Source organism: Xenopus tropicalis, chromosome 3, assembly GCF_000004195.4.
Source record: "Xenopus tropicalis strain Nigerian chromosome 3, UCB_Xtro_10.0, whole genome shotgun sequence".
Classification (NCBI taxonomy): domain Eukaryota; kingdom Metazoa; phylum Chordata; class Amphibia; order Anura; family Pipidae; genus Xenopus; species Xenopus tropicalis.
Genome location: NC_030679.2, coordinates 22,970,690 through 22,996,462, shown reverse-complemented (window position 1 = coordinate 22,996,462; position 25,773 = coordinate 22,970,690). Strand labels below are relative to the sequence as shown.

General features: G+C 41.3%; 1 protein-coding gene across 1 annotated transcript; it reads right to left on the bottom strand.

Moving 5' to 3' along the window:
* Positions 1 to 291: 291 nt before the first annotated feature.
* On the bottom strand, positions 292 to 25,646 carry ik (IK cytokine). The gene is made up of 20 exons (XM_031898727.1): positions 25,517 to 25,646; positions 23,875 to 23,941; positions 22,473 to 22,565; positions 21,694 to 21,753; positions 20,794 to 20,961; positions 20,326 to 20,440; positions 13,749 to 13,819; positions 13,236 to 13,282; positions 12,100 to 12,263; positions 11,806 to 11,914; positions 10,769 to 10,808; positions 9,948 to 10,197; positions 9,623 to 9,641; positions 8,366 to 8,444; positions 6,462 to 6,539; positions 6,211 to 6,268; positions 3,197 to 3,285; positions 2,403 to 2,511; positions 1,693 to 1,727; positions 292 to 560 (listed from the first exon to the last, which is right to left on the bottom strand). The coding sequence occupies exons 1-20, from the start codon at positions 25,530 to 25,532 to the stop codon at positions 533 to 535; spliced, it is 1,695 nt and encodes a 564-aa protein (XP_031754587.1). The 5' UTR covers positions 25,533 to 25,646; the 3' UTR covers positions 292 to 532.
* Between the last annotated feature and the right edge of the window lie 127 nt (positions 25,647 to 25,773).

Here is a 25,773-nt window from a genome sequence, read left to right as displayed (position 1 = left end):
CCACCAACACCAATAAGTAATCTAACTGAATGTATGCTACTCTGGCCTAACTCTTCTTCCTCATGTTGATGTCGTGCCAGGACCCCAGAAAAGCAGGTTCCAGACAGTGGAGACTTAAGCAGTTATACCGAAAGAAGGAACATAGACATTTTAGATCCTCTGACACAGCGGAACACGTAATGCTTATAGATAGCCTATTTGCTGGCTAGGCACTGTAGTCAGTGTTGTTCCACAGTTAAATAAGAGACTGCTTGCTCTTGTAAAACAAAATATTCAGTAATCAGAAACAGGGAGGGTTTAAATATTTAATGACTGAATCAAATATGACAAAGAGCACTCAGTTACTAATAGAAACACAAGCAGATGTATGAAGAGCCAATGAACATAAAACCTGTCGAGCCTTAAACATTACTTGGGGTTTCCATGATCACTTGACTTTATTTCCAGCACATGGTTATACACATCCACTAAGTATAAGCTACAGTGTAAATTACAGCCTGGCTAAAAATAAAAAGGTTCAGGTTGGAACTCTTCAGTATTTAGGCCTCTTCACTTCAACCCTGAAAAGAAGGGGGAAAAAAGTAAGTTTTTACCTGTTGTGCTATTAAAGGTTTTTCACATAATACAGAACTAAAATAAATAGAATCTGCTTGTAAAAAAAAAGATATCCGGAGTCTGACACTAAGAATGGCACAGATGGGATGGGCAGCTATTCCTGTGGAACACAGCCTCTCCAGACCACATCATTAGTGCACAGAGCAGAACTGCACACACTGCACAAGAAGAGGCAAAATTTAACTGGAATTGTGGCTCTTAAAGTTAACAGAAATGGCTTTTTACCGCCCTTGGTAACCTGTGTGATGCTGCCACCTACGGCAAGATTCCCACCTTGCCTCATGGTAGCAGCTTCTTTGGGTCAAACAGTCACATGCAGAACCTGACAGTAGGGGGAGCTACACATTCCATTAAAGGAACAGTAACACTAAAAAATGAAAGAGCTTTAAAGTAATAAAAATATAATGCACTGTTGCCCTGCACTGGTAAAACTGGTGTGTTTGCTACTGTAACACTACTATAATTTATATAATAAGCTGCTGTGTAGCCACGGGGGCAGCCATTCAAGCTGGAAAAAAGGAGAAAAGGCACAGGTTACATAGCAGATAACAGATAAGCTCTGTAGAAAACAATAGGGTTTTATCTGTTATCTGCTTACTTTTATACAATTTCATTTTTTGGTGTTACTGTTCCTTTAAGCCACTGACTATTTAAAGGAGAAGAAATGACGGGGGGGGGGGGGGGGGGGAGCACCAACTTGTTAAACACTGCCCCAGTAATTAAAATTGCTTATTGCTTGAGTAGTCTCTCTAGTGAGTGCTGCACCATAATCTCCTTTCTTTGCATCAGCTTTATCCCATGTGCAGAGAAAATGCTCCTATTATAGTTCTCTCTCCTAATAAACAGCATCTGGGCCTGTTTCTGCGGCTTTTAGAGCACAACTGCCCAATCCAGCACTATACTGTGTAGAGATCACAAGCAAGGGGAAAAACTCTGACGTTTAATATGATTGTTACAAATATTATTTACAGAGGAGTAAGACATTCTTTTGCCACAGACTTCAGACATCACTGTATCCGCACAAACCCAGAAGCAAATACAACAAGATGGCCACAGATATAATTATGCTTTTCTTACCCATCCGCCTCAAGTTTCTTCCGTTTTTCAATAATCTGGAAAGTAAAAACAGTAGTTATTAGATATCTGGTACTTCAATATCACCCATATTAGCTTACAGTACAAAGGGATTGTTTCATTAAACATATAATAAGTTAAAACAGGTTAAAAGAAAATTATTTTTTTACATTAAAACTGTGTTAAAGGGGTGGTTCACCTTTATGCTAACTTTTAGTTTGTTATGGAATGGAAAATTCTAAGCAACTTTTTAATTGATCTTCAATATGGTTTAAGTAGGCATAGTGACACTTTCCTGTAGTCAGAGAAACAGAATCCCCTTACATCCATCATTTCAAAAACTGAGCTTGAGTCTCTATAAACTTTATCTCTTTGGCTGAATACATAGTAACATAGGCTGGAAAAAGACACACACCCATCGAGTTCAACCTTTTTGTCAGAAACTTGCCTGACTGCTAGTTGATTGAGAGAAATAATCTTCTGAGGGAGAAAAATCCCTTCCTTGCTCCAAGATGGCAATTAGACCTATCAGAGAAGCCAAACTAACCAATAGTCACAAGGCAGGACAACTAACCACCAGGTCAGCAAGAAGTTTGGCCCAATACTTTGTATCCCTTACACACAAGAGGAATGAATGCCCCACTGGGGAATACAATAATTACAAATGGAAGAAGAGACTGGAAATTAAAAACAGAAAGACGTCTGACACTTACTGCACTAATTTTTTTCCACTGTCTGTCCAGCTCGGCCTTCTCGTTAGTCTCTTTGAAGCGCCGTGTTTTACGCCCTTCGGACATTTTAATGCCGTACTGGAAAGCAGCCCTGTAAAGAAAGAAACACTCATACTATAAAATGACTGCGTACAGAATGGACAAGGGAAAGGTTTCACAATTCTTTACATGCAGGGTTTTTATGCACATCGTACGTGTGCATAATAATAGTAACATCCTAAACTTCACTGAGTACAGCTACTTGATCCCAACTAAGACATAATTAATCCTTGCTGGTGGCAAAACAATTCTATTGGGTTTTTTAATGTTTAAATTATTATTTAGTAGACTTGAGGTCTGGAGATCCAAATTATGGAAAGACCCCCCCTGGAAAACCCCAGGTACCAAGCATTCTGTATAACAGGCCCAATACCTGTATCAGGGGTTAGGCTTTAAAAACTAGTAGGTCACATCTGCACAGGCCTGTGTTAGGATCTGAATGTTAACCCAGGGGCCAAAGAATTCTATCAACTATGTCCCAGCACTTGTGTGGCCAAATTGAACATTTGTTAGTTTGGTGATGTTTTAAAACATATGAATATATTAATATTCAATATAATAACTAAATGGTTCTAAAGGTGTACAAATCACAAACATAGAGATAAGTCTTCCTGTGAGTAACCTACAACAGGCTTTGCTGAAATAAAATAAAGAAATAAACCAAATACTACTATGCATTCTAATATAATCCTTATAAACAGAGCATTTCTTAGGCATGCAATCAAAATACAACTCACTTGGGTAATGCTTCTTTGTTGTTCATATACTCGCTGTATTCTTCCTGTGTATCAAAGTCCCATCGGCCTAAGGGGCCCTTTTTGTTACCCTAAAGTGAAGATTGTCATACAAATAAATCAGGCTGTAACCGCAAAAACAAGCTATAATTGAGAGACGTCACATATATGTTATGTAAGAGAATACCTCCCAAAATCACAATTGTGATCTGTTTTGTGACTATGTTGGGATACGAAAGATGCAGATGGTAATATCTGTGGTTGGAGGGATAGCACTTAGATGTATATATTTTCAATAAATTTTTGATAAAACATTGAAGGGTGTGCTGGCCACGGATGATTATTTTCTATAATATATATTATATATATATATAATATATATATATATAAACTGCATGACTAATCTATTGTGGAACTACAACTCACACATACAGCTGCACAGAGGGTACATTTCCCCACGTGGGGTCCCAGTGGCACTGTACAAATATTAATGGCTTCCCTTACTGTTGTATGGGGCATTTCTAATGATATATTCATCATATGACTATAATCTTGATCTAATTGCTTTTAAAACATTCCTGCATATTGTCTAAGAGTTACAATTGGGGCTTGGTGGGGGTTGGTAGGCAGCTGTATACAGAGTAAATGTGAGTAAATTTAAAGGTCATGAGAGTTAGAGATGTTTGTACTGTCTTTTCTCTGCCTCCTGACAAAAGTCCCTGTGGGGGACTGAAACGTTGAGGTCTGTAATGTTCCTTTTTCATATTTTGTAATAAAATGTATCTTTTTTTCAAATATTTTAAATCCTGTGAGTGCTGACACTTTTTTGTCTTATATATATTATTCTATATATATTATATTAATATATATATATATATATTCTGCTTGTAGACAGGCACTCAAGTCATAGAGCAATAGCCATGCCTGGGTGCAGTCCCCAAAAGTTTAGGAATAATAGCAAATGGAAATGTCCCGCACTCACAGGTCTTATGTAAAGCATAAGGTGTTTATTAAATCAACATCTAACGTTTCGGCTGCTGCCGCAGCCTCTCTCAATTTCCATTTGCTATATATTATATATTATATATATATATATATATATATATATATATATATATATATATATATATATATATATATATATATATATATATATATATATATATATATATATATATATTGTATTTATATATATATATATATATTGTATTTATTTATTATATCACTTTATCACTTGTCCTCCCTGTGTGCAATTTTGTATTCTGCAAGATTGTACAGCGCTGCGTACCCTTGTGGCACTTTATAAATAAAGTTATACATACATACATAGCACAGCCAATACACTCTTTTAGGCAACTTTACACTAATAAATATATGCCGCCTCCCATAAAGCTGAGGGCACGCTCCTGGAACAGCACCGATATTTCCACATCAAGGAAACATCAGAATTCAATTTAAATTTTATTTGATAGCTTTATGGAAATAAACAATAAAATGGTACAGTTTTTCAAATGCCAAAAACATAACATCTCAACTACCTGTTCTGGAAAATGCGAAAACACAGGGTTTGCATGAATCTCACATTATAATACATATAGCTGCAAAACTGCACAAGTGCAGCTGCCAACAGAACCAGTCAAGTCTTTCCTTTCATTTTCCAGCTTGTAGCAGACTTTTATAAGCTAATTGCTAACTGGTTCCAAGTGGCAAATGCACTTTAACGAATGTAGGTGCTAAACCACTGTATTACTTTCTTAATGGATACAATCCCTAGTTCTAAGTACCAATCCTTACAGGGCCTCATTTTGTCTCAATATCCATATTCACAAGAATGTTCAGATGGCAATTTCCAACCCCAACCTTTTTCAGTATCCTGCAACTGTGCAACCTCAACCCCACAGCATGGCAACCTGGACTGGTAAAGGTGATCACAATGGTCCTCAAACTCACAATTTCAAACAGAAATAGATTGACCCAAATAAAATTTCTCCATAGAGTATACCGGACACCTTATGGACTAGCTAAAATATACCCAGTTACTCCAGATACCTGCTACAAATGTGAAGTAGAGGTGGGTATGCGGTTTCATGTTATTTGGCAATGTGTCCATAAACAATGCTTCTGGAAGGATTACATTTTATACATACTAGGTTTGATCTCCCCAACATATGCTTAATGGGCCATACTAAGCCTCTCACTGTCAAGACGTACCAGAGATTGTTCTATTTGCAAATGCTGTATTATGCCAAAAAAGTAATCCTCTTAACATGGAAAACAACTAGACCTCCAACCCTGGCCCAATGAGAAAAAAAATATTAATTACACCCTTCCTCTGAACAAGGCAGAATACTTGGCTAGAGGATGCCCAGACAAATTTATAAATGTGTGGGGTCAATGGCTGGACTTTTCTGAGATGGCAGCAGGAGTAGATTAAGTGCAGGCATAGGCCCTGTAAGAGACGCAGACTAACCCTCACCTAAGCATACCTGAGTGATAAACTATGTACAACAGCCATAATGGCCCTGCAATACACTGACAAATAATGTGTAAACCATACAGCTGAAATTATACAACTAGCTGAATTAATTTGCTTCACTGTAAGACAACATTCTCTTTGCTTCATTATAACTTTCTTTCTGTATGTTATTAACTTAGAGCATCACAACAGTTTAGGTTCATGAGCCCCAGATCACATTCCCAGTCACAATCACAGTACAACAGCTCTGAGGCACAGCTAGGGAATTCATCTCTTACAATGTCCTAATATACACATTTTAATATCTTAACCTTGTACTTTTGTATATCTGCTAAATGCCTTAAAGTGGCTTTAAGAGGCTTAACAATATAAAATGAGTAAAGATAAAGTTGACTAGTGCACAGGGTTAGGTTGATGTGTTTACAATGTTCTACCAAGCAAGGGTTTCTTAGAAAGATATATACAAAATGATGTGCCAAACACAAATAGCCGCCGCTTTGTTCTAGTTTATAATCTTAATCGTGCATAAGAAAATATTTACCTGGTCCATTTTACTATAATCCACTTCCTCATCACTGTCCACTGCCATGGCATCCATGCTGTTCAGAGAAAGAATTGGGTGCAAGTTATCTACTGCTTACACGATGCTTAATTGATTTCCACAGCACATAGCAAACAGTTGCTGTCCCATTAAAGTTAAATTAAATTTAGTTTTGACAAAGGTGGTGTGCTAGGTAACGAACCTCAGCAACCACAGTCACAGACATTCATCCCAGATAAGCAGAAACTTACGTGGCTGGGTAACATTCAGCGTAGCTGTTCCACATTCCAAAGAAATCTCCCACTTGCGTGTCTTCATGTTTCTTCAATGTGGCCATTTATTAAAGATCAAATAAAACTTATTCTTGTGTGTCAAATTATGAGATTCAAGATAAAAAAATGGCATAAGTGACGACAGTATATGACAATCAGGGAGCTTCTAATATTAAAGGGACAGTATACCCCTAAAAACATCTTTGTTTAAAAATTAAATAGGACTTTTGCTGAAATCCTTCTGCCTATTGTTTAAATAAAAAAAGAAACAATATTTTCCAATTTTTTACCATTATAAAGCACTAATATAAAAGTTAGGCTATTTTTATTGACCTCCTCCTTTGGGTGACTTCTGGGAAACGTAGCAACGTGTATGCTATCCCACTGGCGATTTACATTCTTGCTGGTGGGATGGCATTGCGCTGAGATTAGTCGCCCCTGGCAATGAAGATATGTTGCGGGGTGACTAATCTCCCCGTCTGCCACTGTCCTAAACAGTGGCAGACGGGAAGATTAAGCCAATTGCTTAGAACTCCCTATCAACCTCCCTTCTTTAGGCTACTGAATACGCCAATAGTAGACGAAAAAACGAGGTTCCAAGCACTCCGAACCTTCTAAGTTTAAAACATCATCTTTATTGATCCATCAAGACACAAAAGCCTAACGCGTTTCGTGCGCGTGTGCACTTAATCATAGGCCTATGATTAAGTGCGCACGCGCACGAAACGCGTTAGGCTTTTGTGTCTTGATAGATCAATAAAGATGATGTTTTAAACTTAGAAGGTTCGGAGTGCTTGGAACCTCGTTTTTTCGTCTACTATTGGAACTACTCCCTTGGCTGCGGGTTCGGGGCTTTGAGCACCCGAACCATTTTGGGATCCAGGTGAGTGAATCCTGATTGCTAAATTGATTTCATTGATTTTCGTTTGGCTTATAACACATGTGTCAGGTCCGGGGTCTTTACACCCGGACCTCACCTTTTCACTTGGTAAATTTTTCTGTTTATAGATGTATTGATTTAGCCATTCTTTATTTTATTTTTATATTTTTCTTTTTGATTTTTTTTGGTTTGTCATAGATTAATTGACTTTATCTTTGAATTTGTTTGGTACTGAATACGCCCCCATACTGTAAAATTTAGCCTACCTGTGCCTGCACCTGAATGAATGAAATACGCTCGGGTGCAGACACATGTAGCCGATATCCGCCAAAAAACACGAGACTTCATATTTTCGGCGGATATAGGCTACATGTGCCTGCACCCGAGCGTATTCCATTCATTCAGGTGCAGGCACAGGTAGGAGCGTATGGCGCTATTTTTGGCAAGCGTTTTTCGTCTTGCCTAAAATATACGCCATACGCTAAGGCTGTGGCATTAGGCTTCTCAGTGGACAGATATTTAATTTTTTCAGCATCTTTGAAGTTCTTTGGGACCAGAAATGACAGGAAGTGCTAAAAAGGAACTGGCATTATATGCTAGTTTAATGCTCATGTTATAAAGGGGTGTATACTGTTCTTTTAACAGTGGAATGATTTCCACAGATGTGAACAGGAAGAACTGCAGGACACCCTGCATTGGCAATAATCACCCAAAACTATATGCCATAACTCTAATAGGACAATACTGCTCAAAAGGAAGTTTGATGTTCTTGGGAGAGGGATGATAGTAAAGAATACGCCAGTTATTATTCATTAGCATCTCACTCGGAGTCTGCACACATGAGAATAAAAAAAAGTCTGATATAGTGTAAAGTAATACCAAATATTAAATAAATGTGTTTTTAGTGGATAGAAAAACCTATATTGGACAACATGTCACACTCATTGGCTGCTCATTATATCAATGATACAAACAAAATACTGTTCATTTTTGAAAAGGATATGATTCTACTCCCTCCCATCCAGGAGCACCAGCAAAATTCTCATTGATGGATTTTAGAAGGTCCTTGGTAGATCCAGGTCCTGTAAGGAATGGACAAAAGTTTAGATACAAGGTTTCAGGAGTTACATGTTAAAAAACTTTAGGCGGCCAAATTGGGCAAAGATTGCCAGATTAGCAGATCTAATTGTGTAAGGCAGCGCTGTCCAACTGGCGGCCTGCGACCCCCCTCTGTATGGCCCCCCACCTGTCTGGCTGCTTTGATGGCTTACTCTTGTGTAAGCTTTAAATGGTATCAGTACTGTGATTAACTGCCCCCTGCATGGTTCTCACCTCAGATTCAGGCTGTATTGTTTAAATATGTAACCCCCTGTACTGTTCACACCTTGTAATCTCTGCATTGTTCACCCCCTGCAGTGTTCACACCTCAGGCTCAGGCTGTAATCACCCCCATTGTTCCCCTGTTCACACCTCAGGAGCAGTAGAAACCCACAAATAATCCCTGCATACTACAAAAAGAACATATACTGAGGTGGTACTGCAATTAAAAAGTTTTTTAATATATAGTTATTGTGCAGACTGTAGGAGCAGTGCCAGCATTGTGTCACTGTAGGCTGCCTGTGTGTGCCATACACACAGGCAGCATAGGGCAAGCAGAGTATGGCACACACAGGCAGGGTAGGGAAGGCAGAGTATGGCACACACAGGCAGAGTAGGGTAGGCAGTGTGTGGCACACACAGGCCAAGTATGGCACAAACCAGCCAAGAATGGCACACACAGTAAAAGTATGGCACACGCAGGCAGGGTAGGGAAGGCAGAGTATGGCACACACAGGCAGGGTAGGGCAGGCAGAGTATGGCACACACAGGCCAAGTATGGCACAAACCAGCCAAGAATGGCACACACAGTGAAAGTATGGCACGCAGGCAGAGTAGGGCAGGCAGGGTAGGGAAGGCAGAGTATTGCACACACAAAGGCAGGGTAGGGCAGGCAGAGTATGACACACAGGCAGGGTAGGGCAGGCAGAGTATGGCAGGTTTTTGCTGTACTACAACCATTAATATGGATATGATCATGTGATAACATGGGTGTGGTTTCAAGTGGGTGTGGTTTCAAAAAGGGGAGTGGTCAAAACTGGCTTCCATTATCGGCCCTCCACCACATAGGTCGGAAAAATTCCGGCCCTCGGTACAACAGAAGTTGGACAGCACTGGTGTAAGGTAAGAGTAAAGATACTCAAGTAAAGAAGGATAACCTTACCTTTGTCAGCATCAGTAGGCTGTAAACAAAACAAAACAAAAAAAACACAATTAATAGTCAGCTTGAAAACAAATTAGACATAATTAAAGGAGTAATTATCAGGTCTGTGGTCAAGAGACTGGGGAAGTAGATATCAACTGATGCCGGAGGAAATCACTTATATTCCAATTGATATATGGCCCATACACTACACATTCCCCCATATGTAATAAAAAGGCAAGTTTGCCCAGAAGCAATAACCCATAGCAACCAATAAGAGGTTTGCTTTTAAACCGGTGACCACAAAATTCTATCTGCTGAATCTTTGCCCTCCTTATCATCTCACCTCATCATCAGCTTTGGGTTTCTCAAAGTAGCTGTGCCTCCTTTTTTCTTCTTCCCTTTCCCGCTCTCTCTCTCTTTCTCTGGCTCTCTCTCTGTCTCTTTCCCGCTCTCGGTCGTGATCCCGATCTCGTTCTCGTTCACGTGGGCGTTCCCTTTCTCTGTCCCGATCCTTCTCTCTGTGCTTCTCACGCTCCTTTTCCCGTGGAGCTCTGGTTGTACTCGGGACATAGTCTCCAATATCATCAAAAATACTTTGAGGCAAAGAAGCAAGGACACAAAATTGAAATTTGACATGACTACTATTAAGTGTGAGAAGAAGCAAGTAAAAGCTTCAAGGAACCTTACCACTGGGCAGTTTTATGGAAAAAATATTTGAATACAGAAGCAATAATACCAAAGGTAAGTTCTTGGAACCGAAAGTAAATTCTTGGTACCAAGCAAGAACTAAGTACCAAGAGTGACGTTGCTGAGAAGTAAAGACATTATTGCAGTAAAACTGAATTGCCACCTATATTTTTAACCTTTTTCCCTATTAATAACATTGGTATCAGGGATCATTTTTACCAGCCACGCTGGTAAAATACCGGCCAGTTGGCAACCCTATGACTGATGATTTTGACATGAAATTTAGTCTGTGAGATTAGGGGCTAGGGCTCTCAGTTTTAGCTGAGCCGATCACGCTGTGAGCTGGGGAGTGGTGCAAAATTCAGATAACCACACACATAAGTACCACTGTGCCCTGAATATGACCTAAAGTTATTGCTATTCCTGGGTCTGCCTAGTATGTGTGTAAAAATTACTGGAGCCTTTAGTTGCACTTACTTCAGGTCAGCTTCGGGTGGTTTCTTTTCATCTAGACGTCCTAAAATAGGAAAAAGTTACATAAAATGAGAATATTTTGAGAAATGAGAACATTCCAAACATGGAAATATTAGATTTGTTAGTGCTTCGCTTTTTTAGTAAAGTAATTTGCCTGCCTGCTTCCTGGTATGGTGCAGGAGTAAGGCTTTAACAAAAAAAAAAAAAAAAAAATAATAATAATAATTAACTCAACTATAGGTATCTGAGGGCTACTACAGGACTGAAAATGCTTTCTCAAATGTATTACACTCTGCTTCTGCCCCACGCATACACGTGCCTTGAAAAGAAGAATCATTAGTTAGTTATGCCATGATCTACAGGGCTCTAAAGCAGAGCGTCACCATTCAGATTGCCCCTCCCTATTAGAAGCTGCTGCGTCTCACATAGGCATATGTGTTGCTCTATGTCGACATTACATTACATAAAAGGACATGGAAATTGAAAATATCTTGGGGGGTGACTGTTTGTCAGGCATCCATACCCTAGCATTTTTACTTGCCTTGTAATTTAAGGAGGTATCATTGGAAATTACTGACTTGCACATTCTTGAGGGATGCAGGCTTACAGAAAATAAAGGTCGTCACAAGCCAACAGTTTTACAAGCCAATGGAACAAGGACAGTTTTAATTGCTGTGCGACTGGCTTAAACCCAAAAGGCTGGCCTCCAGTTCTGCATTTATTTCCTCTTGCTGTATTTATGCGATTTTCACTATTATAACAATGTTTTTACAGTCTTTTTTAATGTCGAAAAGTAACCCTTTCCATGCAGTGTTTTCTTTGCCACAATGTTTACCTTTTTCACATCCTGCTGATTCCTTATTTCTTTGCAAAACTTACCATAGACATAAAAAAATATATATACAGTAGGTGTTTTTTTCTTAGCACTAAATATTTCCATTATACAATTCCAAAGATGGGGGAAGTCTTTAGTGGCATTTTAAACCCATTCATTACACAGGTCATTATCGAAATTAGAATTGGAGAGCTCCGTACTGTACCTTTGTCTTTCTTCTTCAGCTTTTTGTTTCTCGTTCCTTGCCTTAGGTAGGACAGGATCTGAGTAAGCTTGCTGATGACGATATCATTGGTGGTGAGAGTAGTTTGAGCCTGCAAATTACATATTCACAAGATCAGTACTGTAGCTTCGTAATGTGTAAAATCTTAATTTTTCATCATAATTCAGTCCCATGAAATAAATTATTAGCCCAATATGGTATATAACAATGAGTAAAAGGATAATATATCTCTCTAATAAAAAAAATAATAATAAAACAACAACAATCAAATATTACCTCCATGGTGGGACAGTCAGCTTTGCTGCGTATGAGTGTGGTTGGGATATCTGTGTCTGCATATTCATCATCTAAATCCACAACATATGCCATTCGGCCAGGCAGGAACAGCTCGTTCCTTTCATATGCTTTTGGTTTAAACAGCATACGGTAGACGTTGCGACCTGGGAAGAAAATGTTTACAACATGAAGCTCAGTTTAACTTTACATGGCAGGACTGCTTTACAATTTAATAAACCGCCCCGTAGTATCTGTGATGACCTGGGAAGAAAATGTTTACAACATGAAGCTCAGTTTAACTTTACATGGCAGGACTGCTTTACAATTTAATAAACCGCCCCATAGTATCTATGATGAACAGACCTTGCTGACTGCTTGATGATGTCTAATAACACTTAAGCTTAGCAGCCAGTGTCACAGACACTAAAAAGCCATACAAAATCCAAGGTGGCAAGCTCCTGTCAACAACTTCAAAGGGCCAGATCATTACCGCTATAGGGATACTGAACCTCTCTGCTGGCACAGTAAGTTCAGTACATCAAAACACAACACTTGTAGTGTATTGATACTGAGGCTACAATTCACCTAAATGGCTCATATCATGGAATATAACACAACATTTTTTCAAACTACATAAGTCACTGCATTTAGCTTCCAGTAGCAAAGAACTTCTTTAGGTGAAGTTACATAAAGAAGATTTAAATGTTATGTATCTTTTAAATTCCTACACAGAGGCCATGAAACTGCAGGGATAGCAAACAGCTGTGCAGGAGCTGTTATAGATTTCTTTTTTTTTATAAAACTAAGCCCCTTAATCTGCTAGTTTGGGAAGCTCAACCGAAACTGGGTTGATCTTGGCATTTGGCCATTAGGCCAACTATTGGACCATAATAGAGGTTAATGCCAATCAGAAGAGGAATGATACAGTCCTTGCCCAGCATGATTTTAAATCTACCTAATAAATACCCCAAATAGATATCATTTAGACAGGCCACTGGTTTAGTCCCTCATGCAGGCCAAAAAACTACCAACTCAGTCTAACATAGGCCTTTGTTTTCTGCCAAGACAACTTTCTCTTTAAAGTACAAACTCACGTGCAGATAAACATATATAAAACAAATCATAAATGTTCTTACCAAGTCGAGTTTTAAATTCTATTTTGTTCTCTGGATCCTCATCTTTCCTTTATGGTGGAAAAGATACAAAAAAGAAAAAATTGTTTTTGACTGGAATTTCGTATAAAGTTTTTGGAAGTGGTGCAAATATAATATTAAACTCTAAACCTAGTTTTACCCCTTCTCCCATGACACCAAAGACCTAATTAAATGGAAAGCCAAAGGCAAAAAGCAGCAGATTTGTAAGAAGTTAAAAAACAGAGAAATGTATATCCTAAAGATAAATTTATATTATAAAGCAAACTGTTTAAAGGAAAACAGATAAAAACATGTGCCCTTCATGCCTTCCTAAACTCCGCCACTGGCCAGCAGAAGGCAGCAAGCTGACAAGCTCAAAATAACACAGAGGAGCTGGATAAGTGTATGCAGTGCAACCAGGCACATGTAGCCGATATCCGTCTATTCGGCAGATATCAGCTACATGTGCCACTTCTGGCATTAGCCTTAGCCTCCAGTTGGACTAGTTGCTCTTACTTTGTTTCCTTTTGGGGTTTCTCCATTATGTCCTCTTCTTCTTTTTCTTTGTTGGCAATCTCAGCACGGACCTATGACCAGAATGAAAACAACAGTGTAATGGTTTATACTGAAAGGTGCATTTCCACTATAAATTTACATTTCCTTTAATTATCATTTAAGGTTGCTTTAGATTTTTTTTTTTTATTTCAGAACGCTGACCACACATAATAATTGCCTTATTTTGCACTTATTCAAAAATAACTGGGGAAAATCTAAAAAAAAACCTACTGGTAAGTGGTCCCAGTGACACATTTAGAATGTATTACCCAAACAAAATGGAAGTTACTAAACTGCGTTTAAACTTCACATTCATACAATGCATACAATAGAGCTTCTGGAAAAATGGTAACCAATACAATTATGCTTCCAGTTAGTAGCAACAATTACGCTCATTAAATCAGAGTTTTAGGAGAAGCAGAATTTACATACTAAGTTGTTATAGATATAGAAAGCAATATATGTTTTGTCCTGTCTGAGAGAACCCACCAATAAAGGTTTTTCCTTGGTAATCAAGCAATTCCTTGACAAAAGATATGCCACCTAATTCAAATGTTTTACTTGTAAATTTACATTAAAAAAAATTTTTCTATAAATGTCAAGGCAGGAGAAAAATATCTGTGTTCTCTCTTTGTATGCCACGAGCATGATGCCAAAAGTGCGTGCAGGTCCACCAATAGCTGTAGTGAGACTAATGTCAGCAATGGTTCAGCAGCCACAATAGGTTTTTATTACATTTCTAATCTGCAGTGCTGGATGTTTTAAGGTCATATGTTCCTTTTGTCTGAAAGTCGCTGCCTTCATGAAAAAAGGGGATTTTGTATTACTTACCGTAAAATCCCTTTCTCTCTGAAGTCTGTGGGACACAGGGACCATGGGGTATAGCTTCCACCACTAGGAGGCAGGACACTGTAAAGAAAAAACTCCTCCCTCTAGTGCTATACCCCTCTGCCTAGGCACCTAAGGCTCAGTTTTGTCTAGCAACGAGAGGTAACTGTAACTCAACGGAAGTAACTATATACAGAATAACTGGAATCAGGAAAACCAGAAGTTCGCTTCCAGGGAGGGAGGCCCTGTGTCCCACAGACTTCAGAGAGAAAGGGATTTTACGGTAAGTAATACAAAATCCCCTTTTCTCTGTTATGTCTGTGGGACACAGGGACCATGGGGACATACCAGAGCTGTCCCCTGTATGATAGGGAGGGAGGAAGCGAGGCTTATTTGTGAGCAACTGCTGCCTGCAATACCTTCCTTCCAAAATGTGCGCTGTCTGCCGCAAATACCTCAAAATTGTAAAATTTGGTAAAGGAGTGGATAGAGGACCAAGTGGCAGCCTTGCACAGCTGCTCTGCAGAGGCACGATTCCTAAATGCCCAGGAAGTACTGACCGCCCTGGTAGAGTGTGCCCTCACTTGGAGGGGAGATGGCTTTCCCTTGGCTAGGTATGCTCTGCGTATGGCTTCTTTTATCCACCTGGAAATTGTGACCTTGGATGCAGGGGAGCCCTTGCGTGGGCCTGTTGGTAGGATGAACAGGGACTGTGTGGTGCGGATGTGATTAGTGCGTTCGAGGTAGAACTTTAGAGCTCTGACTGGGTCTAGGGAGTGAAGTGCTTTCTCCTTGGGGTTCTGTGGTTGTGGGCAGAACGTAGGGAGAGTGATCTCCTGGTTTAGGTGAAACTTGGTTACCACCTTCGGGAGAAAAGTAGGCACCGTGCGGAGGACCGCCCTGTCGTTGTGGAAGGTCAAGAATGGTCGTTGGCATGATAGAGCGCTGAGTTCTGAAACTCGTCTGGCTGATGCGATAGCGACAAGGAATATGGTCTTCCACGTCAGCCACAGTAATGGGATGGTGGCTAGGGGTTCGAATGGGGCTTCCTGTAGTGAACGGAGGACCAAGTTGAGGTCCCAGGAGGGTGTTGGCGCTCTGTAAGGGGGTACTATGTGTGCTACTCCCTGAAGGAACGTACGTACGTCCTGAATTTCTGCTATTTTTGTTTGGAATAGTATGGAAAGTGCGGATATTTGCGATTTAAGGGAGGCAAGGGAGAGACCCTTAGTCATCCCTGATTGCAGAAACTCGAGTAAGGATACCAGGGAAAACTGATCCCATGGTAGGTGCGCCTGATCGCACCACTCCTTGTAGCATTTCCATATCCTATGGTAGCTCTTTGCGGAAACCGTTTTTCGTGCCGCGATCATGGTGTGGATAACGTTTGGTGAGAAACCCTTACGGCGGAGGATTAGGGATTCAGTAGCCACGCCGTCAAATGTAGTACTCCCGGGTTGGGGTGCTGGATAGGGCCCTGCTAGAGCAGGTCCGGTGTCAGAGGTAGTGGCCAAGTGTTCCCTTTGCTCGGGTTGACTAAGTCCGAGAACCAAGCCCGTCTGGGCCAGTGCGGAGCTATGAGTATCACTGTGCAGTGTTCCCGTTTGATCTTTTTGATGACCCTGGGTAGTAGGGGGAAGGGTGGGAACACGTAGGAGAGGGGGAAGTCCCAGGGGGTCGTCATGGCGTCCGCTGCTATGGCTAGTGGGTCCCTGCATCGTGCCATGAAGGTGTCCGCTTTGCGGTTGAGCCGTGAGGCCATGAGGTCTACGTCTGGTTGACCCCACCTTTGTGTAATGCTCTGAAAGACTTGGTGTTTCAAGGACCACTCTCCCGGGTCGAGGGTTTGCCGACTGAGATAGTCGGCCTGCCAGTTTTCTAGACCCGGGATGTATATTGAGGACAGGGTGACGCTGTGGGCTTCTGCCCAGGACAGTATTAGGCCTACCTCCTTTAGTGCCGCGCGGCTCTTGGTGCCCCCCTGGTGATTCAGGTACGCTACCGTGGTAGCGTTGTCGGATTGCACCCTGATTGCCTGTCCGTGGAGCTGGTTCTGCCAGTGTTGGAGTGCCAGGCGGACAGCCCTGATTTCCAAGATGTTTATCGGAAGCTGTGTCTCCGCAGGAGACCAAAGACCTTGTGCTGTTTGTGTCTGGAAGACTGCCCCCTATCCTTGGAGACTGGCGTCCGTCGTCAAGATAGTCCAGTGGGGGTCTGTCAGGGACTTGCCTGTCGATAAATGTGTATAGTTGAGCCACCAGTGGAGGGACGCTTTGGTTCTGTGGCTTAGGACAATTGGCTGCGTTAGGGACTTGCGCGTCCATTGGTCCAGGATATTCCATTGAAGTTCTCTGAGGTGAAACTGAGAGAATGGGACTGCCTCTATGGAGGCGACCATTGACCCCAGGGTCCTCATGGCAAATCTGACAGAGGGCTGAGGTGACTCCAGAAGTTTCCTGACTAGGGATTGGATCTTGATGATCTTCTCTGGTGGGAGGAATACGCGTTGGATTCTCGTGTCGAAGGTCATTCCCAAGAATGTGATTCTCTGAGTAGGAGAAAGGGTGGACTTTGAATAGTTTATGGTCCAGCCTAGGTCCGAGAGAGTTCTTAGTACTGTGTCTAGGCTGGATTGCGCTACTGCGTGAGTAGGGGCCTTGATGAGAATGTCGTCCAGGTATGGCGTGACGAATAGGGCCTGCTGCCGCAGGTCTGCCGTGACTGCTGCCATCACCTTTGTAAAGATGCGTGGGGCTGTGGTCAGGCCAAAGGGAAGGGCCTGGAATTGATAGTGTTGATTTTTGAAGGCAAACCGCAAGAATCTCTGGTGCGGTTGGAAAATGGGGATGTGTAAGTATGCATCCTTGATGTCTACGGCTGTCATGTACTCGTGTGGATTCATGGCTGCTATGACCGACCGTAGTGACTCCATCTTGAAGCGAGTAAATCTGATGAAAGTGTTTAGTTGTTTCAGGTCTAGCACCGGACGGAATGATCCGTCTTTTTTGGGGACAATGAACAGGTTGGAGTAAAATCCCCAAAACCTTTCTCCGGTGGGAACGGGCGTGATGACCCGTTCGGCGAGCATGTGTTGTATCAGATCTAGGAAGGCGAGTTGTTTGGAGTACTCCTGGGGGACTCTGGACATAAAGAAACGCGGTGGGGGAGAGGTTTCGAATTCTAGGTGGTAGCCTGAGGACACGATTTCTCGTATCCAAGGGTCTGGGGTAAGATGTAACCAAGCCTCCCTGAAGAGGCGTAGTCGACCGCCCACTGGGGATGGGGTGGATGGCTGAAGAGGATAGTCATGTGGAGGTAGGTTTGTCCGATGACTTGGTTTGGGAGCGGCGGTTTTGCCAATTAGACTTGAAGCGGTTCTGAGTGCGGTATTTAGGGCCCGAGTTTTGCGAGGAGAAATCTCTGCCGGAAGTGGAGGCCTTGGATGTCTTGGAGGGACGAAAGGAGCGGCCTCTGCAAAAGGGGGTGCGCGACCGTGGTTGTGGGAGCAATGTGCTTTTCCCCCCTGTGGCCTGACTTATGATCTTGTCAAGTTCAGGGCCAAAGAGAAGTTTCCCTTTAAAGGGAAGGGTTGTTAGTGACTTTTTTGATGACAGGTCTGCGGACCAGAGTTTGAGCCAGAGTGTGCGGCGAGCGGCTACCGAAAGAGCTGATGTTCGGCTAATTACCTGGGTCGCGTCGAGTGACGCCTCGCAAATATAGTCATTGGCCTCCTTAATCTGTGAGGCTAAGTTAAGGAGGTCTTGTCTGTGCGTACCGGAGCTGATCCCTTCCAGGAGGGATGCCGACCAAGATTGGACTGCTCTGCTTACCCAAGCTGATGCTAAGACTGGTCGGAGGGACTCTCCTGACGCGGTAAAAATGGACCTAAGGAATCCCTCCATTTTCTTGTCCATTGAGTCCTTAAAGGACGAAGCGTCGGGCACTGGTAGTGCGGTATTTTTGGACAGTCTAGATACGGGTGCGTCAACTGACGGTGGTAATGACCACTTGTCTAGTGCGTCCTGAACAAAGGGATATAGTCGCTGAAAGCGACGGTTAGTTTGGAATTTCTTTTCCGGATGTTCCCATTCGGACTGTATAATACTGTCTAATTGCTGGTGTGAAGGGAAGGCTAGGGAAGATTTCTTTTGCCTTTTGAAAAGAGATGATGATGAATCCGAAGAGGATTCTTGCTCTTTGAGGTCAAGGCAGCGAAATACGGCGGAAATGAGGTTGTCAAGTGCCTCTGAGGATGGTTTGTTAAGATCCTCTCCGCCCTCTGCCTGATCCGAAGAGATCTCCCCTTCACTGAGGGATTGCTCTTCCCATGTGTGAGAGGGTACTGGTGAGTCTCCCTCACTGTCTTCCTCCGTAGGGAGGGGGGCCGGCCTTTTGGGGTGCTTTGTGCGGGGGTCCCCTGAACCCTGGTCTAGTTTGTCCAGGAGTTTATCTAGGCATGCTGCCAATTTGGGAATGCCTGTAAATAATTGTAATGCCCATGTAGGAGGGTCCTGGCTGGGCATGGGTGGTTGTATGGGCACCTCAGGATTGGGAGTGGGAGATGGGTCCCCATCCTGTGTATTTACTGAGGGGGCCGCGGGTTCCAGTGCCTGGGAAGGTGCCTCTGCGGGTTGGCTGGTGCAGGAAGAGCATAATGGCTCTTTGCGGCCTGCTGGCAGTCTTTTACGGCACTTGGCACAGGCTAGGTATTTAACTTTAGAGTGGGAGGCCCTGGAAAAGGGACCTTCTGGGATGCCCTCTGCCATATTGTGTAGGGTTAATAACAGTACCCTTAGTGCGCGCAGTACTTAGCCCCACAATAACCTAAGCGCTTCTCTTAAGCGCTTCCCTCTATAGTGCAGCAGGTGCTGCTATTACCAGCTCCTGCCTCCCAGTAGTGCCGCGTGATCGTCTGACCCGGAGCGTATGCGGTGCTCTCTTCCCCGTGTCCTCTCTCTCTGGCGCGCGATAGCCGGATGTGCGTCTTGTTAGGTGCGCAACTTGGCGCGAAGTGAGAGAGAGGAAGCGGAAGTGCGGGTTTCGGTTGCCGGTCCCGCCCCCTTGTGCGCGCGCGTCTTTGGCGCGAGTGAAATGGCGCTTGTGATCGGTCAGTGGGGGAGAGGCAGGGCGCATGAGAGGTTAGGGCTTCAGATGCCACTCACCAATGTCTGCGCTGGGTATCTCTGCAGTAAGCAGATAGGCAGCGTGCGTGTGCTGGGCAGCCCCCCCCGTTCCATAGTGAGGCGCGGGTGTTTGGCTGTGTGGCTGGCTCCTAAGAGACTTATTAGCCCCTGCACCGCAGTCCCACGTCGGGGGAAGCCACATAAGAGGCACTCCTTGTAGGAGAGCTCTGGGTCGACCCCTGGTGCCAGTGTAATGCTGGCCGTAGTAATCAATCAATGTGTGATAGTGATGAGATCCTGTCTCCTTGAGGACACTGAAAAAACTGAGCCTTAGGTGCCTAGGCAGAGGGGTATAGCACTAGAGGGAGGAGTTTTTTCTTTACAGTGTCCTGCCTCCTAGTGGTGGAAGCTATACCCCATGGTCCCTGTGTCCCACAGACATAACAGAGAAATGTATTATTTCCTAAACAAACTGAAAATGTAAAAATAAAAAGAGAGACGAAAGAGATCACGATCCCTTTTAAAGGCTCTCGCACTTTCTTCTCACTTATAATGGACTAAACAGGCTGTGGATGCAATTTACTTACCTTCTGCAGCAAAGCAAAATCCAGGCCTTTCACCAAGTGAGTGTGCTCCATGTCACCACCCAAGAACTTGGACTCCTGGATCAACTGGCGCCTCTTCTCTGCTGCAGATTTGTCACTGTCAAATTTATTAAAAAAAAAAAATGAAGTCTCTGTTAAAAAGGTACACATTAGTTTGCCAATGAACAAAACTCAGCTTACTGGTTAATAACTCATATTTACATTAACATTTATGGTTATAATGGAAAGGAAAGAGTCCATCTGGCAAAAGGCCTAAAGCACTGGTTATGAGATGAAGAAAAAAAATTCCTCTGAATTCTTACCTGCTACATACCCACCTTGGGTATTTTTGTGCCCAGCAAATAGATGCTCAAATTATCACTTTTTCCGTTATTTTTTCGTATTTAGCTACAGGACTTACTAGGGCAAGAGAAATCATATATCTCTCCAAACTATGTATTTCCTACTTACGCTTCGGCTGTTGGCCCCACAGCCCTGTAGTTGGCTGTAGTGCTGATAAGCTCAGTTTCTTCATAATCCTTGTTAACACCATCTCGTCGTTCCTTGGCTCTGTCTCTGTATTTTTCTGCTAGTTCTTTCTCTCGCTCTATCTCCTGTTGTCGCAGCTTAGCATAGTAGCTGGCAAAAATAAAACAAAAGGTCTGTGATGCAAATATTACAGAAAAAAAGAGCACTTTACATAAAGCATTGCTTTGCCATTCTTTAAGGATTACATATTGCTGGGTTATTTATTATAAATACACATCTGTGGGTTCATTATAACTCAGTACCTAAAAATGCTGTTGGGAGATGTAATGAAGTATCCACAGAATAAAAGTAGGCATGTTACTGACAGGATCTATTAACATACATACACATACGGAGGTGTAGATTTTTCCTATTTTTTCCCCATAACATATGCTGGCATAAAGCAGACTTCCTCTAGCCAGCACTTGCTTTGATGCCGATTTTACTCACCCAGTTTTGATTTATATGCAAAAAGTGCCACCAAATGATATAGGACTTTTAATTTCATGTTTATATCCTTGTATGTTAATTCAGCAATGAAAGATTCTTTTCAATTTACTACGATGTCACTGGAACCTGTCAAAATGCTACTGTATTTATTCTGTATAACATTAAGACAGTGTGGGTAATACTGACCTTTTCTTAAATGTATATTTAAAAAGTTCATGAAATGCTTGTTCTGCTTCAAAAGCTAACATATATTCCTGTGGCAGCTGGAGCCATCTGCTCATTCTTAGAACCTAACACAAGTGTTCATCCCAAATGGAAGTTTGAAATGTTTTACATGTTGTTCTAAGAGAAGTATACACTTAGAACCAACTGCAAATGGACAATTAGTTATACCTTTTTTTCTTTCTTCTTCGAGCTGCTGGATCTTCATCCTCATTATATTCACGTGGCATTCTTAAACAAAACAAACATACACATCAGAATAGCAGGCCTATCTCCACTTAAAAAAAAGCATACAATAAGTATATTTTAGTACTGAACTTTAATAATTCTAATTAGTACCAAGGAAAAACTAAGGTTTTACTATTCAGAGAATATATAAAACTCAAATATACATATGAGGTAGTAAATATATTAGGTGCTTGACACATGACATGCTATCTGTATCTAAAAGCTTATGCAGCATTTTCCCCTCTATTTGTAGGCTACTACATAGTCACAGACTATAGAAGGAGACTGACCAGTCAGTGATACACAGATTTACAGATTATACTATTAAATGTCACCAAAAAAATCAGCTACCTTTTCTGTGAGTGCAGAGGTTAATGACTGATCAGTGAATATGTAATTACAATAACCAATAAAAGACATATATAACAGAAATACTCGGTGTCATGCCTATGTCCTACATACAACCTTCTTTTATTAGACAAGAAAAAAAATATATTGGGGGGGGAGTTAACATGTCCTTTAAACAGTACTACTTTTAACAGTTGAAGAAAAATGTTTAACCATGTTATTTATAAAAGCCTTGAAGCACAAAACAAATAATTATTTTTGAAATGTCGACAATTTGTATAAACTTCTGTACCACTGAAATACTAATGTGTTTATATTCTTTAATGTGAATCTGGTTTAATCTAAAAAAAAGGAAATATAATACAGATACGTACTCATGATGGCGGGATTTTGTAGGAGGAGCTGAAGAAGGAGTTGAACGTGGAGTCATAAGCAGTTTTCGGAAGTCATCGTTTGTCAGTTTCGATCTAACAAGAGTAAAACAGGTCAATATTTTCAGTTACGCAATTATACATGCATGTAAGCCATATGGCCTCTAACAAAAGATTGGTACAAACAACTAAAAAATGCTATTTATCAGTACTGTTTTACAAACCATTGACTCAAGCTGAAATTAGATAGAAAATCTCTGAGCAAATCACAGCATGAGTGTAAAGGTGCTTAAGGCAGATTATACACTTGTGTATAGGGCCTTCCTGATGGATATTTGGCCGAAAATTAGCCATGTTCGATCTTCCCGTTAGATTGAGGGCCGCAAAGGTTCACTGATGCTGTACTTTCTCCAACAGCTTCTATATCCATGAATAGATAATTTGGCCCTAGGGCTATATTTAAAGAAAGGTCTGCTTGTTTGGCGACCTCACCAATCGAGCAGATCTTAAAGTGTATGGCCACTTTTATTTGCAGCTAAATAAAACAAGTTAAAGGGGAAGTTCACCTTTAGATTAACTTTTAGTATGATGTAGACCTTGATATTCTGAGACAATTTGCAACTGGGTCTTAATTTTTAATGGCTTTTCAGTTGTTTAAATTTTTGCTCAGCAGCTCTCAAGTTTGGCATTTCAGCAGCTATATGGTTGCTATGGTCTAATTTATCCTATCAGTCAGGCACTGGTTTGAATGAGAAACTAAAAAATGAATAGGAGAGGGCCAGCATATAACGATAAGGAATAAAATAACAATAAAATCGTAACCTCACAGAGCAATAACAATATTTTTGGCTGCTGGGGTCAGTGACCCCACATTTGAAGGTAAAAAGAAGATGCTCCAAATTAAAAGAATATAATATTTACAGTCCCCCAAGAATGCTGGCGACTCCGAATACATAACTGCAGTACTGGTTACTTATATGTGCTGTATGTATCACCCCATCATGGTACTCAATAAAAAATAAACAATAAGGATGACCCCTAGCCACTTTTATATAAGCTCTGCATATACTGTACAGGAGGTCCAAACCCTATTAAGGTTCCCTTTGGTAAAAAGATGCAGATTAGGTGCAAGATGTGCATAAAAAAGGGTAAAAAGCACCTTGTCCACGAATGATTGAGGCCCTTATCAGAGAATACAGTTACTAAAAATCCACTAGAGATATACAGTAGTACAGATTAAAAAAAAAAAAAAAGTTGTAATACGCTTTTAATGCATTTTTTACATCTTCCACAAAGAACAAGTTAATTAAAACAAATACATAAACACATTAATAAATGTTTTTTATTTAGTAGTCTTAATCTATCAAAAGAAATCATAAAAAATTTGATATTTCATTTAACTTACTGCTGATACGAACGAATGTCTTCCACTTCATGGCCTTCAGGGGCCAGAGGGTTAGAAAACATATCACCTACAAATAGAACAAAAACATTAACATACATTTTTCAACTTATTTATGATTCTGATGAAAACGTTTGCTTAACTAATTAAACTGATATAAATGCGTCAACAGTCATACAAGTCTTAAACTGTAGGAGAGAGGCTACGACACACTACCCACATCACATCTCAGCAGCAACTTTCCCCACCATGCTTTTAAAAAATGCCCACTATTGCAATGTGCGTGCCTGCACTTAATCATAGGCATACATTCTGAGACAGTAACATGGTATGATTAAGTGCGGGCACACACGAAACGCGTCAGGCGTTCTGGGTTTTTAAGAATGTAAATAAAGTTCGAGTTTTTTCCATTCTCTGGCTGACCATGGTGTTTTGCGAGTCGCTTTCTTCAGAGATTTGAGTTTGCTCCCTTGGGCTACGGGATCGGGGCTCCAAGCACCCGAACCAAATTTCAGCATCGGTGAGTGTGTGTATATTTATGTGGTCTTCACTGCATTTGTACTAGCATTTGAAATATTTGGCGAGGGACCTGGGGTATATACACCCAGGTCAATACCTATTTTAGGTAAAGATTTTTGTCTTTAACTTTGATCTCTTTTATAAATTGTCTAATTAAACTGTGTTAGCACACTATATATATATAAATTTTACTGAATTGGGTGTATTCTGCAGCAACGCTAATTAAATATACGTATCATTATCATACCATGTTATTGTTTAAAGGGGATGTAAACCAAGAAAACACATTCAAACTAAAAATAATTTATAATGTATTTGGAAATGATTTGCATTTGAAAGCAGTATCTGTTGCCCCCAGCGTTCCTTGTTGAAACAATGTTAAGTTAAAGCTGGCATGCTTTCATGCTCCATAAACTGCCTTTTACAACATTGTTACAAGCCAAAGAAACACCAGAGCAGAAAACAAAAAACATCTAAGACAGATATTGCGTTTGAAGCAATTATGGCGCTGCTGCAAAAATACACACACAAAAATGTAATCAGTGATTAGCCTCTTTGAAATCTGATATACAACTGATATACAATGTAGGCTTTACATGTCCTTTAATGTTTTCCAGGTCTGGTTGGCACCATTTGCAGGGCTGGGTGCCACAGGGATGTACCTTATCGTTTACATGCAAGGTGGCTGCGCCCACTGATGCAGGGCACCCAGGGAACCCTGGAGCTACCACTTGGTACAAAGGTGGCAGTAGCTCCAGGGTTCTTCTTTACTAATAGGCATAGCAGCATGTTTCTGAGCAGTGACTACAAGTGCAGCTATAAGGCAGTGCAAAGAGAATGCAACTGTATTGGCAGGCGTAAATGAGCCCTTAAACGTTTCCTACTACCAAACCAACATGGACGCTTACCCACTCTTGCTCACTATCAGTCCGCTACCAGAATACAGCACTTTCAATTACAATGTGTGCAGTATATTAATATTATATCTACGATGCAACATATGCCCTTCTCTAGACAGAACTAGGACGGCCAAACGCAAAGACGTCAGCACTAATGGTGTTTTATATCTCCCTAATACCCCCGCAATCTGTGGAAATATTGTCTATATTGTTTATTTTATACTTACTCTCTCGCTCCGGCATCTTTGCGCCTAGAGTAAACACGAACAGGAAGCAGCTTTACCCAGAATCCTATGGTACTGGAAAGTATCAAGCACCGCCTCCAAAACAATCCCTACAAGCCCTCTAATTGGATAATGGAGATTTTGCGCACTAAATCGTCCGCTTTGCTTACGTTCCACTTCATTGGTCCATTTCCGTCGGTCATCGCTTCCGAGAGCGCTTATTGGTTTGTGCTTATAGCGCAATTGATTGGATGGTAGGT

Bases quoted from the DNA above. Each gene is read 5' to 3' on its own strand.
- ik (XM_031898727.1), bottom strand. The intron at 11,915-12,099 runs GTAATATTTGAT...TGTAATTTGCAG, and splicing joins CTGACTGTCCCACCATGGAG to GCTCAAACTACTCTCACCAC. The intron at 2,512-3,196 runs GTGAGTTGTATT...CTTTCTTTACAG, and splicing joins AACAAAGAAGCATTACCCAA to GGCTGCTTTCCAGTACGGCA.